We start from the raw sequence: 17,181 nt of genomic DNA, 5'->3' as shown, positions 1-17,181 counted from the left end.
AGTAAGTAAAGATATAAAGTAGAAAAGGTGTTAAGCATTAGAAAGAAAAACAAATCAGAGTAAGAATACAGATGGTGAAGGGGGGAGGTAGGGGTAAGTAAACATACTCATTCAAATATTGTGCATTGGAAGTCATTTCATAAAAGACCTGAATAAAAAATGAAGGTACAGGTTATACAGATATGGGGACAGGTGCAGAGCAATCCAGCAAAGATACCAGCAAAGGTAAAAGCCCTAAAGTGGAGTATACTTGCCATGTACAAGGTCAGGAGGAGTGTGTGAGGAAGAGAGAGGGAAGAAGTGCAATGAGAAAGCTAACATTGTACAGATAATAGAACCTTTGTGTCACAGGAAAGACTTTAGAGTTTATTTTAATTGTATTAAGAAACCAGCAGAGATATTTGAGTATTGGATTTATACAACTGATTTATCCAATTGGAAGATCTCTCTGGTTGTTGTATAAAGAACATGTTTTCGGGAGGCAAGAATGAAATTAGGAAAAAACAGAAGGCTATGATAGTTTTTTTGTGTTTTTTCTTAATTAAAATTTATTGGGGTGACAATGGTTAGTAAAGTTACATAGGTTTCAGGTGTACAACTCTGTAATACATCATCTATATATCACATTGTGTGTTCACCACCCAGACTCAGTTCTCTTTCCATCATCATATATTTGATCCCATTTACCCTCATCTAACACACCCCTCCCCCCTTACCCTCTGGTAACCACTAAACTATTGTTCATGTCTATGAGTTTTTGTTTCTTTACTTGTTTGTCTTGTTCCTTTGTTGCTTTCAGTTTTATATCCCACATATCAGTGAAATCATGTGGTTCTCGACTTTTTCTGTCTGACTTATTTTGCTTAGCATAATAATCTCAAGATCTATCCATGTTGTCACAAATGGCACTATTTCATCTTTTCTTATGGCAGAATAGTGTTACACTGTGTATATATACCACATCTTCTTTATCCAATAGTTCTTCACAGGAGACAAGCTTGATTCAGGATGGTGATTGTAAAGCATAGGAAGTTATTGAGTCTCAGTCTTTGTTTTGTTTTTAAGGCAAAATCAATAGGATTTGCTGATGGATTGAATGTGGCATGTAAAAATGAAAATTTAAGAATGATCCCAAGATTATGGCCTACCTCTGGGAAGATGGTGGGTATTACTGAACAAATTGGGGAAGGTTAGGGATGAGAAGATTTGGAGGAAGTGGAGAAGTAAGAAATTGATCTCTGATAATTCTGAGATATCCAGTAACAATGTCATCTTTACAGTCTGACATTCTGGAGAAATATTGGAGTAAGAGACATAAATTTTGTAATCAGCACCATACAGATGGTATTAAATTCATGGCACTTTTGAGACCTTCAAGGGACTGAGGACAGATGAATACAAGATCCTAGGACCAAGACCTGGACACTCTAACTTCACAGACCAATAACAGAAGGAGAATCTAGTAAAGAAAACTGAGAAGGAGGTCCTATGAGACTGGAGAAAAACCAAGAGAGAGTAGTGTCCCAAAACCCAAATTAAGAATGTATGAAGAAGGAATGAAGGTCATGGAAGTTAAGGGCTAGGAAGTAACTATTGGATATGATATGTGCTGGCCATTGTTAGCCTTGACAAAAGCAGTGTATGAAGATGAGAGGGGGAAGTCTGCTTTGACATGAAAGGATCGAGAGGAAGTACAAAAAAGCGAAGTGCAGATAACCAGTAGGAATTTTTTTTTTTTTTTTTTTTTTTTTTTTTTAGGAGTAGTATTCTAAAAAGAAGCAGACAAAAGGTGTGGTTAGTCAGCAAGTGTGGAATCAAGAGTTCTGTTTACGGATAATGCTATAATATTATGACATGGTTTCATTCTGATTAGAATTAAACAATAGAGATGAAGGAAGTTGATAGTAATAATGAAGGAGTAAGATAAAAAGGGATGTGAAAGAGTGCACAGAGTTGACTCTGTAATAGAAGGGAAGGTCGTCTGTGTGGGTAAAATCAGGTAAATGTGTAGCTTTAGTGATGTGAGGGTATTGAGATTCTCTCCTGATTACTTCTACTTCCTCTGTTTAGCAAGGTAATTAGCTAAAAGTGGGAAGGAAAAAGGAAGAGGTTAGAGATAACATCAGAAAATGGGAGCTACTAATCTTGAAGACTAGGGGAATAAATTGGGAAAATAGACTAGTAAAATAAAGTAAGATTACACTGGAAAACCCCAGGGATTTGTACTTACAAATTTGAAATGAGCCCAGTCAGCATGTTCAAATAATTTCCTCCAGCCAATGTATCATTGTGGATATAGATGCAGAAAAAGCTAATGTTAAATGAAAGCATGTTTACTTGTCTAGGACAATAAAGGATGAGAGGGACAAAAAAGTCCAGGGTATAAGAAAAGAGTGATTATAATAAGAGATGATGGCGAGAAAGGAAGTGAGTACATGGAAATGGAGATGACCTATGAAAAGGCAGGGAGAGTCAATGTTCTGAAGAGCCTTGTGGAGCTAAGGTTTTTTAGAGATGGTTTATTAGAGGGAGTGAAATTAAAAATGAGAGGTTGTTATAAAGAAAGGGATGCTCAAAACTGAGAAACAGAGAAGTGTGTACTGATTGGCGTGACCATGGGGTGGGGGAAGTAAGACCCATGGAGTAAAGAGATCAAGAAACCAAGAGGCCAGATCATTTGAAAGATGGTCTACACAGATATTGAAATAAGTAGGAAAAGTGACAGAAATAGGTTTGGGAAAAAATGACGGAAAGCCTGGTACTAAAATTACCAAGGAATGATGGGAGTGGTAGATCAACTCCGTAGCTACTGATAGAAGTGAACTGGCATCTTAACATGCTTAACCATAGAGCTGGGAGGACTATGGGTGGAGCTGGGCCCCTTGTTAACTCTAGTCTTGACTTTCTGTTGAACTCTGTGGTAGCTTCCAGGGAAGGGATGCGAATAAAGGGGGAAGCCATGTTGGGCTCTGGACCTTTTTTCCACATGGGCGGCCAGACAGAAGACCAGCCTGTGAGTGTGCTCACACTCCTTGGTGGTTTTATTTCTTTTTTTCTTTTCCCAAATAAACTGTTTTCTTTTGGTAGATTACCTGGAGAATTCTTTGGCCAGTAGACACTACTACAACAAGGAGGTTAGGAAATGGTACATTAGGGTGGTGCACCCCATGGGGGGAGTTAGAGGTCTTTCAGAGGAGGCACTCAGGTCTAGAAGTGGTTAACTAAAAAAAAAAAAAAAAAAGACAAGAAGGACACCTATACTTCAGGCCCAGTGATAGGTAGGATACTGGAGAAAGTTGAGAGTTGCATGGAAAGAGCTATCAGGGGGCAGCCAGGCTTTGTTTAGAACAAGGAAGTAAAGGAGTTGCTCAAATTGTAGGCTATAAGGATTTTGCTGCTAACAGGCTGAGTTTCAGGGGATCAAATGGAAGAGTTTCAGTGATAGAAAAGGAATAGGAGACTGGATGTGATTAAAGTATGAACTAAACCATGTTGGAGTTAGTCCAGGGACCCAGAGATAAGGAAACTGAGGCTAAGAAAGGTTAAATAACTTATCTAAGTCACTTAGTTGATATGAAACATGATTTATCTCTTTATTCTCAAGAACAAGAACTAATGTGGAATCGTCTAGGAGGCACTTAGCAAATGTTTGTTGAATAACTAAGTCTAATTATCTCTATGAACAAATACAGTCATCCAAACAGTTCAAGGAAAATAATGAACCTTTGTTAATTCAATATTTCAGTAAAAACGGGATTTTTGAGCCTTAGTCACCTTTTCCCCGTTGCTGATGGATAATTCATGTATTAGCTTATCATAGGAATGGTAGTGTCACCTGCTCATTGAACAAAGAAAAATGGAATTATAGAAATAACTTTCTAAATGCAAAAGTGAGTTAATTTCTAAGAGAGGATACAAATGTACTTGCTACCTTTAAGATGACATTAAAATACATTAGACACTAAAATACAGATACATTTTTGACACCCCCCCAGTAGTATTATGTACTTCATGAATCATAGTGTTTACCTTTTCTGTTAAAAACAATGACAGAAATAAGATGGTAAAAAGAGCTCTGATAAAATCGAGACTTAGATTAAAGTATCTACTCATGTCCTGTGTCAATTAAAGAGATGACACAAAATCAGTTTCTTTATGGGCATTATAAAGTCTGTTCCAACCACTGTCTCATAGGATTTCATAAGTATCCAATGTGAAAATGTTTGTTAAATTGTACTGAAATCGTAATGTATTAAGTAAATAAGGAAATAATAACAATAATAATAATTATTATTCAGATGTTTTCCTTTTAGAACAACTGAAAATATAACTTTAATGTCAGCTATTCACTTGAGAGTTTTCATTTGACCATGAAAAACAATGATACTGAGAAATGTTTTACTATTGAACTCAGTTTGGTATTTTAGAAATACTTAATGATTTTTTGCCTTTATTTTATTTCAGAAATGTTCAACCTGAACTGAAATCACTTGCGTTGGGTTTTCAGTCACTCACTGTACGAGCACTAGGTATGATAAGTATACAGATTATAGCATCAAGATATGAATTTTCATGTCTCAATGGAATTAACTTCAAATTTTAAGAAAGTGAAAAAAAGTATAAGTAAAAGTCATTTCTATTTTTGTGGTAAATGATAAATAATAAGAGACAGAGGAAAACTATGTGACCTAAAAGAATCCAATTGCTAATTCTAGTTTAACCATCTTTAACTAGAACAAGAAATTATCATACTTTTCTTTACACTCTTTCTGACACAAAGATAAGTGGTCTGCAAAGTTTTTTTACTTAGGAATATTTCTTCTCCTAGGCAGTGTGGAGAGTCTTTCTTTTACACTGAGGAGGGTAATGCCCAAACAGCTTGGGAGGCCTGGGAATCTGGTCAGGCTGAGACTGTGAAACAACAGAAGTGGGCTTTTGCTGCCTCACTGTCTAGTTCTCTAAGACTGAGGCAGCTAACTTTTATCAGAAGTTAAAAATGCAAGAGGAAATGAGGACTAAAAGAATTGAGCGTCTTGGAGTAAGGAGTGATATGAATGAAAAAAAGCTCAGGAAATTATGAGTTTTGCTGTTAAAGAGTAGGGCTGTAGATTCTAGAGGTTAAAGGCCTATTTCTAAATATTCAAATGAGGTGACTAGTATAAAATTTAAGAAATTATCCTTTCTCTCTTGTTGCCATTTAGACCACACAGACTCCTGTTAGCGTAACAATTTCTAACCTAACTCCTATGTATCCCCCCTTTATAAGACCTATTAACATAATATGCTTATTCCTGGGAAGTAGGTAAAGGGCAGCATTCATCCAGGGATTGGGGTAGAAGACTAATCATGGCCTGGAGGCAACTGCTTATGGCAGAAGGCAAAGGAAGTGGGAGGGCTCATTCCCTGGGACTCTTGCAAGCAAAAGATAGAATCATAACTCTATGACCAAATTACAATGGAGAAGTTGTCCAAGAAGTATATTTTAAAAAAAGGCCACAGATCCTCAAAAGAGGAAATAGAATGAACATGAGAGAGAAGAAGAAGATGGAGATGCTACAAGATTCCATTATAGTTCTCATCCCATATTTCTCTTCTGTGCTTCTCGAATCTCACAGCCTCTGCTCATCCTGGCAGTTTCTCATCTCCAGATCTAATGGGGATGTCTTAGTCCTAGAATCCATTCCACAGAAGATTGCAGGTGAACATAGAATCTGGAGAGCCAGTTCTCCTTCTGGTATGCTGAAATGAGATTGAGAAAAAAGAAAGTTCTTCTTCTAGAGACATAAAATAGAAAAAAGGAATTTTGTCATCCTAGTTGTGAGCAATCCATTTTGATATGTCTAATATATGACACCTATATTATGGAACCTAACTGCTGCTATGGGAAAAATACATACTGAGTACCAAACCACCAATTCAGGAACAATTGTCTTTAATACAATATATGTGTAAATTGTGGAAGGTCTATAGTTTATATTAAACTGTAAAAAGGTATTTGGAAAATAGGTCATTTGAAAATTTTGAATTCCAGTAGTGATTTAAGACCAAATTTGTTACCTAAAACATTCATTCAATAAGTTTGGTCAAACAAGTGGTATTATATGGGGGAAATACATTATTGGGACGTATTTTTCAAAGGGTGGATGTGATTTTTTGAAACCTGTGAATTTCTCACCCATTTTCTCAGTAACAGTTTTCCTCAGATATATTGGCCTCAGACACCAGACCTTTGTCCTTTAAGATTTCTCACTCTCAGAAAATTGAGACTCATTAAAAGTAAATGAAATCACTAAAGTTGTAAAATACGAATCATTACCATTTTTATATAAAAAAATAAAAGTTGAAAATTGCTTATCAAAATACAAAAAAGAACAAAGTAAAATTATGATTACTTCAGTGTTCCACCATCTGAGATATAGATCTCTACTGGCATGTCCCTAAAATTTTGGCCAAATTACCAATGCTTAGAACTAGGAGTCAATCTCAGAGTTTATTAAAATAGCAGTAAAAGCAGATGGGCACGTCAGCTATACAGCAATGCACGTGTTCCTGAATGATCTCACATTCTGCAAAATCATACACCACAAATAAAAACTGGGTTAGGCACAGATGACTGGAGACCTAGGCATCATTGTAATCAAACATTAATAGAAACAAAATTCAGAACCAGGGGCCCTAATTTGACAGCACAGGCAGCGTCAGAGGGGTAGTAAAAATGCACACAATCCTTGGAGAGAAAATGACTGTGGGCTCTAGTACATCAAGAAGGTAGAAGTGGAGTGATGAGCTGAGAAAGGACAACCTGGTAGGACCCGAGCATTCTGTGAAGTCGGGCCTGGGTTTTTTTAGGGAGGACGTCCTAGTGTGGACACTCACCTTTTAATTTTCTTAAAAATAGTGCTGAAAAATCTCTTGCCTTTGCAGCAGTTGAGCTGAAAGCTTTTTCCTTGCCCTGTGAAGTTATGTCTACCCCCAATCCTCCAGCTCTGATTGCCTAAAAATCATTGCATATGAACCAATATAACGTTCATGTTTTATTAACAACAGTCTCCTTTTTACCAATCAGGCTGAAGTTAATTAGCATTATAAGAAGAGCAGAGTGTAGCGGCATATGATGTTCTTTCTTCCCTATGTGTGGTGGCAGGTGAAAATAGATAAAAGATGTCTATGCTATTATTATATGTGGTTTGAGCTTCTGAGATTCCTAATAATCTCCATTCTTGAGTAGACTTAGGCCAAAAAAATAAAAGAGTCCTCCAAAATGTTTAACTTTTACTTAATCCAAGATGTATCAATGTAGAATATCCTCCCATTACGTGTGAAACGTGTTCCTTAGATTGACATCTTCTCATCTCATGCTGCAGGGGGAATTCTAGCTCCCATATATTTTGGGGCTCTGATTGATAAAGCATGTATGAAGTGGTCCATCAACAACTCTGGGAAGCAAGGGTCTTGTAGGATATATAATTCAAAATTATATGGGTAAGTAGTCATTAATATATTTCATTAATTTATTTTTTCCTTTGACTCTAATCTTAAAGGATGAGATATCATTGTCATATCTTTAATAATAATATTAATAATTATAGCCATCATGTAATGAACTGTATTTAACGTTGTATCAGGCATCGGGTATCTCATTTTTAATACCTATAGAAACAATAGAGAATAAATATTTTTTCTCCTTTTTCCTTAAATATGAAGAAACTAAGATTTAAAGCAAATGAGTAACTTGTTCAAAACCACACTGCTAATAACAAAAAGATGTGTGATTTATACTAAAATCTTTTTTGTTTCCCAAAACTCTCCTAATACTAAACAACAACAAAACATATTCGATGTTCTCTGGCATCTCTTGGAAGATACAAAATGGCCAACTGGGGCTCTAGTCATAGGTCAATGGGGCACAAAGCAGAAAAATGGTTTCTATCCTCCTCTATTCATAAAGAAAAACCTGATAGCTATCTAGAAAAAAATATTGGCAACACCTTAATTGTAAATAAAAATTAATTGTAGATTAATCAAATATACAAATATGAAACTACAAGTATTAGAAGAAATTGTGATAGAGATTCTTTTAATTATCCAGGAAGCAGGAATGTGTTTCTAAGTGTGACCCAAAACCATAGTAGAAAAAATTGATAAAATATTTTTAAAACTCTGTATCCTAAACCTTATATTAAGCAAAGTTCAAAGACAAGATAAACTGGAAAAAGAAGTTTTAACTTATAGCATAGACTCAAGGCAAATGTCCTAAATATATAAAGAGCTCTTAAAACCTGAAAATAAACAACACCAAATGCTGACAAGGATGTGGATCATCAGGAACCCTCTTTCATTGCTGGTGGGAATGCAAGATGTTATAGCCAGCTTAGAAAACAATCTGACAGTTTCTTACACAGCTAAACATAGGCTTACTGTGTAGTCAAACAATTGTGCTCCTAGATATTTACCCAAATGAGCTGGAAACAAATCTGCACATGAATGTTTATAGCAACTTTATTCATAATTCCAAAAAAAAATGGGAGCTACCAAAATATACTTCAGTAGGTAAATTGATAAGCAAACTGCAGTACATTCATACAACAAAATATTATTCAGCAATATAAAGAAAATGAGCTATCAAGCTACAAAAACACAAGGCACAAACTTAAGTGCACGTTGCTAAGTGAAAGAAAGCAGTCTGAAAAAGCTACATACTTTATGATTCCAACTATATGATCTTTCATAAAGTTTGTACCATTCCATTCCAGCCAGCTGGAAATAGCTATTCCTCTTTAAAACTTTTAGCACTTTGTAGATCACTCATGGCCCTTATAATTGTTCCCTTTGGTCAGCCATGTTCATTGCCTAAAGTACTTTGCAAAGTAATTGTGAAGATTGTCTAAAGTGGAATTTTTTTAAAAAAGAGCAGTGCATTAACCAATGAATACCCAACAAAAAGTTAAATTGCTACTTTTTTATTTTTTTTGGATTTATTATTTTGAGGTAACCAGATAATCACTCATCAGTTTTATATAGCAAGACAAATAATATCAACAATTCCCAATCCAAAGAATAGAAATCTATATTATGCTACCAGTCTAAGTCTAAACCCAACTTATTCAAGTTGTCACAATAATGGTCACATAACCAGAAGCCTATATTAATTTTTCTTGATAGCAACGGAATTTTTGAAAAGTTTAACACTAGCATATTACTAGTTGACATAACCCAAACATGAGGCAAATATTTTTGAAGACTTTTAAAATATTTCTTTCATCATATTTGGTACACCACAGATCCCACTGAAATGCTAATAAACTTAAGTTTAAACAGGTCAAAATTGTATAATCAATTCCATTCACCTTCAGTTAAACCTAATGATTATTCAAAATAGGTTTTGCATAAAGCTTGTCAACATTTAGTTAACAATATCATGATGCCAGTGAGTGCTTCCTAACCTACTAGGTTAGTGGTCATCAATCTTTCCTGCTCATTATAGTCACCTGAGGAGCTTTAAAAAAATATTAATTTCTGTGTCACACCTTCAGAGATTTTGACTTAATTGGTCAAGGGGTGTGGCCTGGGCATGGGAGTTTTTAAATCTCCTCAGGTGATTTTAATGTGCAACTAAAATTGAGAATCACAGGACTAGACCATGTGTGCTAGGTTACTTGGTGTGGTTTTGTTAAATACTTCTAGTAGGCCACACTACTGGGGCTTTTGGGCTGCATTTAGCCTATAAGTTAAATATTAGCTTCTGGTTCAATCTAAATAGATTCAATTTGATTATCTGACTCAATTCATTCCCTTCATACTTTGTTATACTACACATGAATTAATCGGTCTTTGAGAAAGTTAAGCATTCCAAATATACCTTACTATATGGAAAGCACTGGCATAGATCATTAACCACCCTTAGTTTCTGTGGCTTAATATTCCTTTTAAAATAATCAAAAACTCCTTATGCTTCAATAAAAAGAATCACTAGAATTGTTGCCTTAGTATTTTTACGTATAATTTCAAACATCGTTTTTATTTTCCTTTTAAGCTCTCTACATATTGGAGAGCACTGTAAATTATTTCACACAATTTAAAAATGAAAATTGACTTTTTCTTTTCACAGAAATACCTACTTGGGCTTGATTGAGAGCTTCAAATTCTTAACACTTATTTTGTATATTGTATTTATTTATGCTATGAAGAAAAAATATCAAGAAAAAGATACCAAGGCATCAGAAAATGAAAGGAAAGCTGCGAATGAAGCAAAGTTAGAATTCTTAAATAATGATGGATAGTTTGTACCTTCTGCCAGAGCAGCCAGTGAAACACATATGTAAGGAGAGAAAAATCATCTTTATTTCTGTGTTCGCAACAAACAATTGTGTATATTCAGTAGGATGTTATTTTTGAGCATTTTATGGTCCTTTTGTTGACAAGTCCCACACTCTTTACATATGATGGAACATTGAATTACCTATAAATTTCTAACAGTGAAACAAACTATAAATTATAAGTAATGGGAGTACTCATTGTTAGCATGAGACTATGCATTTGTGGTAAAGGTTAGAATATATGAACCACACATATTTAAAGTAAGAAGTATGATTAATGTGTAATAAAAGAAAAAGTATCTGCTTGGGTAATGTAACTCAATAAAACCAGTCATTAAAATGTCAACTACAATTTATATATATATATATATATATATATATATATATATATATATACAGTTACAAGAAGTGGAGTATAGCATTAGGAATAGGCACCGTGGAAATATAATGGCTATGTGCGATGTCAGAGGGATAGTTGATGGGGGGAGGCGAGTTGTCACTGTGTGAGGGATATAAATGATAAATGTCTATCTATTACATTGTTTTGTGCATCTGAAACTAATAAAAAATGTTGAAAAAGAAAAAGAAATTTGTACATTCAAAAATTAAAAATTTTTGAAAACTTTACACTGAAAAGCTACTTCTAACTCAAAACAAGAGAGCATAAAACAGTCATAGAAAATAAGCAGAAGTGAAAAAAGAGAGAAATTAGTAGCCCACATAAAGAGAAAAGCCTAATACCTTTTTAAAAAATAAATAAATAAACAAACAAGCAAACAAACTGGTTTGGACTATGTCATTCAAACCTGAAGTCTAGTATTGTGGAGGATTTATGCTATCATGACATTCTGTCATTCATATATTAAGTCATATTTTTCACAGATCTTATTCATGTATAGTTCAAAATTGAATTTATCTGGCAACCCCTGATGCATCTTCTTCTAACTTCCCATTAAAATACTGCAGAAGAAATAGAAATAATAAAAAATGTGCAAGCTGTGTTTGTCAGAAAGCATATTACAGAATGCATTAAGTTTCTTTTGGGCCCATGGAAATGCATTAAGAAAAACTGACATAAACTTGAGACAGCAAAGCCCATTTAAAAGATGTGTCTTCATTTTGTCTGTCTGCTCTCTGGAAGAAGTGTAGTCCACACCAGATAACTTATGAACTGTCTCTCAGTTGTGTGGTTTTATGTGTGTGTTGATTTGTTTGTTTTTGGTGCAAAAAGAGAGGTCTTTCACATCCCCAAGAGCAGGACAAGAGAAGTCAAGTGATAGAGAACAAATATTTGAACGTTGCATTTGCTAGTGAAAGCAGCATTATTATATTGAACACTAGAAATTATAGTGTTTATTCTCTATAGGTTAAAATAACTTTTTTTTTTGGCAGCAGAGTTACCTAAGAAACTTTTTTTTTTTTTTTTAAGAATCTAATCTTACATCCACCCTAGAGATTCTGATTCAAAGCATTTGTGATACAGCCTGCATAGCCCCATTAAAACAAAACAAAACAAAACAAAACAAAACAAAAAACTATATAGAGTGCTTGATAAAGAGATACAGAAAACAAACTGCAGAATAGGAGAAAATATTCTTGAGTATAGCAAAGTCACACAATATGAAAGCTTGCTAGAATATGAGAATTAATCTGGAAGTAATATAGTATATCAACCAACTCTCAAGTTGTAGACCTGAGAAAAGATTCATTAATCAACCAGGCAGAAATTTCAAAAATCCACCCCCTTGCTAGATTACTAAGTAAAAAGTCTGTTGGGATTTGGTCTCTGTAAAAATAAAAAGAAAATTATGAAGACTTTTTTTAAATATTGCAAAGAAAATAAATGCAACATCTTGAATATTTAGTTATTCAACAATTATTGAGTGTAAAATGTCTGTCAGGGAAAATAAAATATAATAGCAAACAAAAACAAAGAAGGGCAGTACTTCATGAAGCTTACACTTTAAGGGGAAGAAGAACATTAACAAAATTAAATTATACAATGTTATAAAATGAATAATTAAAAGGATAAATTTATTATTTATAAATGTGATATATACAGTAAGGGAAAGAACATTAAAACATATGCCTCAGATTATTTGATCTATATCAGAATCAAAGAATCCAGAATAAATATTAATGTTTAATTCAATGGCATTTATTAAACAGGAATACAAATCTTAGGGGAAAAAATGAGGAATAATTCAACATAAGAATAAGGTAAAGAAAAACTGACTAAGGTAAAGAAAGCTTGCAAGGATTGAAAATAATGCAAGAATGTAATCAAAATATATATTGGATAAGGTTAAAAGAAGACAATTGTCAAAAATCACATCAATGATGAAGTTACATTTGAAAATCTGTGCAAATATGAAGAAAAAGGAGCAAATTGTGAAAGAAAGTAGATGATTAAGAGGACAAACAAAAGCACCAACCTGAGAAATCTGATATTTTTGAGGAAGAAATCAGATCTGGAAGGGAGACATTAATCAAAGATTTTGTGGAAGAATGCCTTCCTGCTATGAAGAAAGACTTGCGTGTACAGACTGAAGATTTTTCACACTCCAATCCATTTCCATGCAATGGGGCCTTTGGCCAGGATGTTTCTTGCTCCCGAAATGCTCTTTTTCCACTTAATTAACTGCTTCTCAGTATTGAGATCTAAGCTCTATCACACTTTTCAATGTGTCTGACTTCTGCACTGCTTAAAAACCTTCCGATTATATTTGTAGCAACTTAGCACTAACCAAAATAGTAATTTTTACATTTATGTATGATTAGTGGATAACTGTCTCCTCTACTAGTCATAAACTCTAGGAAGATAGGAATTGAATTCATTTTACCTATCTAATTTATTCCCAGCATCTAGCTTGGAATCTGACACACAGTAAGTGCTTTATCAGTTATTTTTGAATGAATGAATGAATGAATGAATTGATGGAGTTTAAAAATTCCAGTCATATTTAATATGAATGTTATAAATAGAATTGAAAACAACATGCAAAAATAAAAATAGCTGCATTAAGGTCATTAGATAGTGATGGTTTCAAATTTTTGAAGATTTTCTTTAATATTTTAAAACAAAAAATAAATAAATTTTAAAATGTCAAAAAAAAGTGTCTTTTGACTACCATCTACAGGTTAAGCAAGGAATATAAAAACATGTATGAAATAGAATCTTTGCCCTTTGGGAGCCGACAAATGACGTAGAGAAATAGGTATGTAAACATATGATAACATACATTGTAATAAAGACCATAATGGAATAAAAAGTGTTCATGTCTCTCCTTCACAGGGACTATGGTAATCTCTTTGTTTCAATTTCAACATACATATTTCATACGTATCAAAACAAAATGATAAGAATTGTAACAAGTTTGGCACTAGCTATTGTCACTTTCCTCTTCCGTGCCTTCTACCCTTCCTAAACAGACTGTGCTAACCAACTGGAACCCAAGAACCAAGCTGATGAGAAGATTACAACATAAGTGGTATAATTTTAACACCACTGTAGAGCATTCCTGACCAATAACCCATAGGCTCATTTCTCACTCCCTACCAACCTCCATTGTTAAACTTGATGTTGCCCCAAGTTCCATCATTAGAAGTTTATTCCTTTGAACTGAGACGTTATCTTTATTTAAATTGGCAGAGATCACATATGACCAGGCCCTTCACAGTGTGAGTGAGATTCCAATCATTTTTTAAGAAGTAGATTTTTGATAGGAGTAAAAATGGAGAACATGAGACTACGCCGAGAGAACGAGAAAATGTCACAGAAAAGTGAGATTATAAACATCAAAAAAATCAGAAAGATTTTTGTCCTCTGCTCACCATTTTATTTAGGACTCATTTTACAATAATGATTCTATATATTTAAACCTTCTGCAAAAATAGTCCTTTAAACCACATTTATTAGAAAGTCTTCATTTGTTTAATAATTTGTTGAATAATCTGTTTCATAGCTATGTGTAGATTTTGAGCCTGATGATTGCTTTGTCCATTCAGACTGTGTTCTCTATTGCCTTTTCATGTCTTATAATTTTTTGTTGAAGATCATAAATGGACTATAGGACAGTCCATACTGAGGTAAATATGTTTTATGCTTGGAGATGAACGCCTCTTCTCCTAGGTCTGTAGGGTGAGGTTTGTAAGGCTGGGTTTGAAGTTTGTTGTTGCTATGGTTACGCTCTGTGCACCAAGGGCTTCAAATTCCTCTGGGGAAACCTTATATTTAGGCTTCGCTCTCTACTTGGATTTAGTTCTTCCTTTTGTCCTGTTACCCGGAAACAATCTCCCTTGCAGCTCTCCCAACTACATTTCATCCTTGTATTTACTAGATGCTTGTTACCGTGGCTGGGAGACGGATGGAGCAGGGGAACTTAGGTCGGCTCTATGAATCTGGGTCTTGGTGGTGGTGACCTGCCCCTCCCCCAGAAGAGGAACTTTTCTTTCTTGCTTCCCTTGCCGGTGGCAGGAGTTTTCACCAGCACCCTACAGTTTGGGTTGCCCTTACTCACTGGATAGAAAGGCTTTTGTTCCTTAGGGGAGAAACGGGAGACTAGTCTGAGGAGAATTTTAGTAGTAGCGGCTCTTCTCCGCCCCGAGCCAGCCCCAATGGTACTCTCCAAATTCTCTCTAATCTTTCCCAGAGGTGCCTGATGGGGCTCCTGGGGGAATCACCTGCAAAAGGTGTAAGCCCATTTCTGTCTGTGGCCTTCAGGGGCTTCACTTTCTCATGCCTAAAAACCACACCTGGTTTTTAGCAACTCGTTAAAGATTTCTAGCTGAATGGTTTTTACTGACGTAAATGGCATTGAGTAGATTCTGCCCCAAGTAAGTAAATGTTCAAATCTTGTTTCTCCCTGCAGGAGCCTGTCTCTCCAGATTTCTAGTTAGCTGTTTCCCTGATAACCTTGGTTCACTGATGGGTTCAAGAAAAGTTGAAATTTTTATTTTACCAGCGGTTTTTCTTATTTTAAGGGTCTGGGTGCAACACTGTTTCTTGCTCTCTGCATGTCTAAGCTGAAACCAGAAGTATCACTTTTATTCTTTGATGTCAGTTAACTTTATGACTTTTTAAGACCTATTTGAATTATTTGACAGTAACTCTCTTCCTTTCCTCACCTGATTCTAGTCAATAGATTCTCCAATAACTAGTAAAGTATCTATTTGGTAAACGATTGTGTGGGAACAGAGTCCCAGAGAGCAGTTTTTAGGCTCTCGGCCTCACGTGGAAAGGTGCTGGCTGGGATAGTAGATGCCCGTCGGCTGTGATTAGTTGGCCATCAGCTGTTACCGGTCAGCCATTAGCCACTGATATAACTGCCGTGGCTACGCTGGGTTGATGGGTTGGTCGGCAGAGAAGCAGACGGCGGATTGCGCATCATGTGGCTCCTGCTCCCTGTGTCTCCAACCAGCCGCCAGCAAGAATATAGTGGTATGACTCCCCTATTCATGGCTCCGTGGGTGTTCCTTTTTGGCCTCACCATGTCCTGCGTTCTTGTGAGGGGAACGGGACCAGAGACCCTGCATGACACATGGCACAGCGAGCAGGATATGGTGCTGGTGAGTCCTTGCATGACACTAACACAGAATATTATATTAGTTTCAGGTGTACAACATAGTTATTCAACGTTTATGTACCGAAAGAAGTGATCACTGTAAGTCCTGCAACCATCTGACATGGTACCACGCTATCACAATATTATTGATCATATCCCCCATGCTGTAAATTGCATCCCTATCACTTACATTGGTTTCATACCTGGAAATTTCAACCTCTTATTCCCTATCACTTTTCCCCCCTTTTTTATTTTTTCATTTATAGTTGACATTCAATGTTATTTTATATTAAATTCAGATGTACAGCATAGTGGTTAAACATTTGTATAATTTAAGAAGTGATCCCCTTGACAAGTCTGGTACCCACTTGGCACTATACATAGTTATTATCCTGTTATTGACTATATTCCTATGCTCTACCCTGACTACCCATGACTACTGTGCAACAACCTATTTGTACTTTTAATTCTTTCCCGTTTTTCATGAACCCTTGCAACCCTCCTCCCACCTGGCAACTATCAAAATGTTCTCTGTATCTATGAGTTTATTTTATTCTTTAGAGTCCACATATAAGCAAAATCACATTGCATCTGTCTTTCTCTGTCTGATATACTCCACTCAGCTCAATACCTCCCAGGTCCATCTATACCACCACAAATGGAAAGAACCAGTTCCTTTCTATGGCTGATAAATATTCCATTGTATATATATACACCACCTTTTCTTTACCCATTCATCCACTGATGGAGATCCAGGTTGTCTCCATGTTTTGGCTATTGTAAATAATGCTGCAACGGACATATAGGTGCACATGTCCCTTTGAAGTAGCATTTTGGGTTTCTTCAGATAAATACCCAGAAGTGGGATTACTAGGTCCTTCTTTCTCTTGTTATAGCCTTTGTTTTAAAGTCTATTTTGTCTGTTATAAGTATTGCTACCCCAGATTTTTGTTTGTTTGTTTCCATTTTCATGAAATATCTTTTTCCATCCCTTTACATTCAATCTGTGTGTGTCTCTCGATCTGAAGTGAGTGTCTTGTAGGCAGCGTATGTAAGGGTCTTGTTTTCTTAAACATTCAGCCACCTTATGTTTTAAAGGGATCATTTAATCCATTTACATTTAAAGTAATTGTTGATAGATATGTAGTTATTGCCATTTTGTTACTTTTTTTTTCATCTTAAAAAAGTCCCTCTAACATTCTTTGTAATATTAGTTTGGTGGTGATGAAATCCTTTACCTTTTTCTGGTCTGGGAAGCTCTTTATCTGTCCTTCAATTCTATATGATAGCTTTGCTGGGTA

The 17,181-nt window shown here is 35.3% G+C and overlaps 1 protein-coding gene across 6 annotated transcripts in view; it reads left to right on the top strand.

Annotated features, from left to right (window-relative positions):
* Positions 1–11,421, top strand: part of LOC109450674 (solute carrier organic anion transporter family member 1B3) — a 54,799-nt gene extending 43,378 nt beyond the window's left edge. For 5 of the 6 annotated variants that reach the window (XM_074325952.1, XM_074325949.1, XM_074325950.1 and 2 more), the window contains 3 exons: positions 4,465–4,529; positions 7,365–7,482; positions 10,109–11,421. In XM_074325952.1, the coding sequence (XP_074182053.1) occupies positions 4,465–4,529; positions 7,365–7,482; positions 10,109–10,280 (355 nt within the window). In that variant the 3' untranslated portion in view covers positions 10,281–11,421. Of the gene's footprint in view, positions 1–1,065; positions 1,162–4,464; positions 4,530–7,364; positions 7,483–10,108 lie in introns of those variants that run through there. The other variant, XR_012494036.1, reaches the window with a different exon arrangement.
* The last annotated feature ends 5,760 nt before the right edge of the window (positions 11,422–17,181 follow it).

The sequence above is a fragment of the Rhinolophus sinicus genome, linkage group LG02 (assembly GCF_036562045.2).
Source record: "Rhinolophus sinicus isolate RSC01 linkage group LG02, ASM3656204v1, whole genome shotgun sequence".
Taxonomy (NCBI): Eukaryota; Metazoa; Chordata; class Mammalia; order Chiroptera; family Rhinolophidae; genus Rhinolophus; species Rhinolophus sinicus.
The sequence above is the reverse complement of the archived record's forward strand: the minus strand, read 5'-3'. Positions and strand labels throughout refer to the sequence as shown.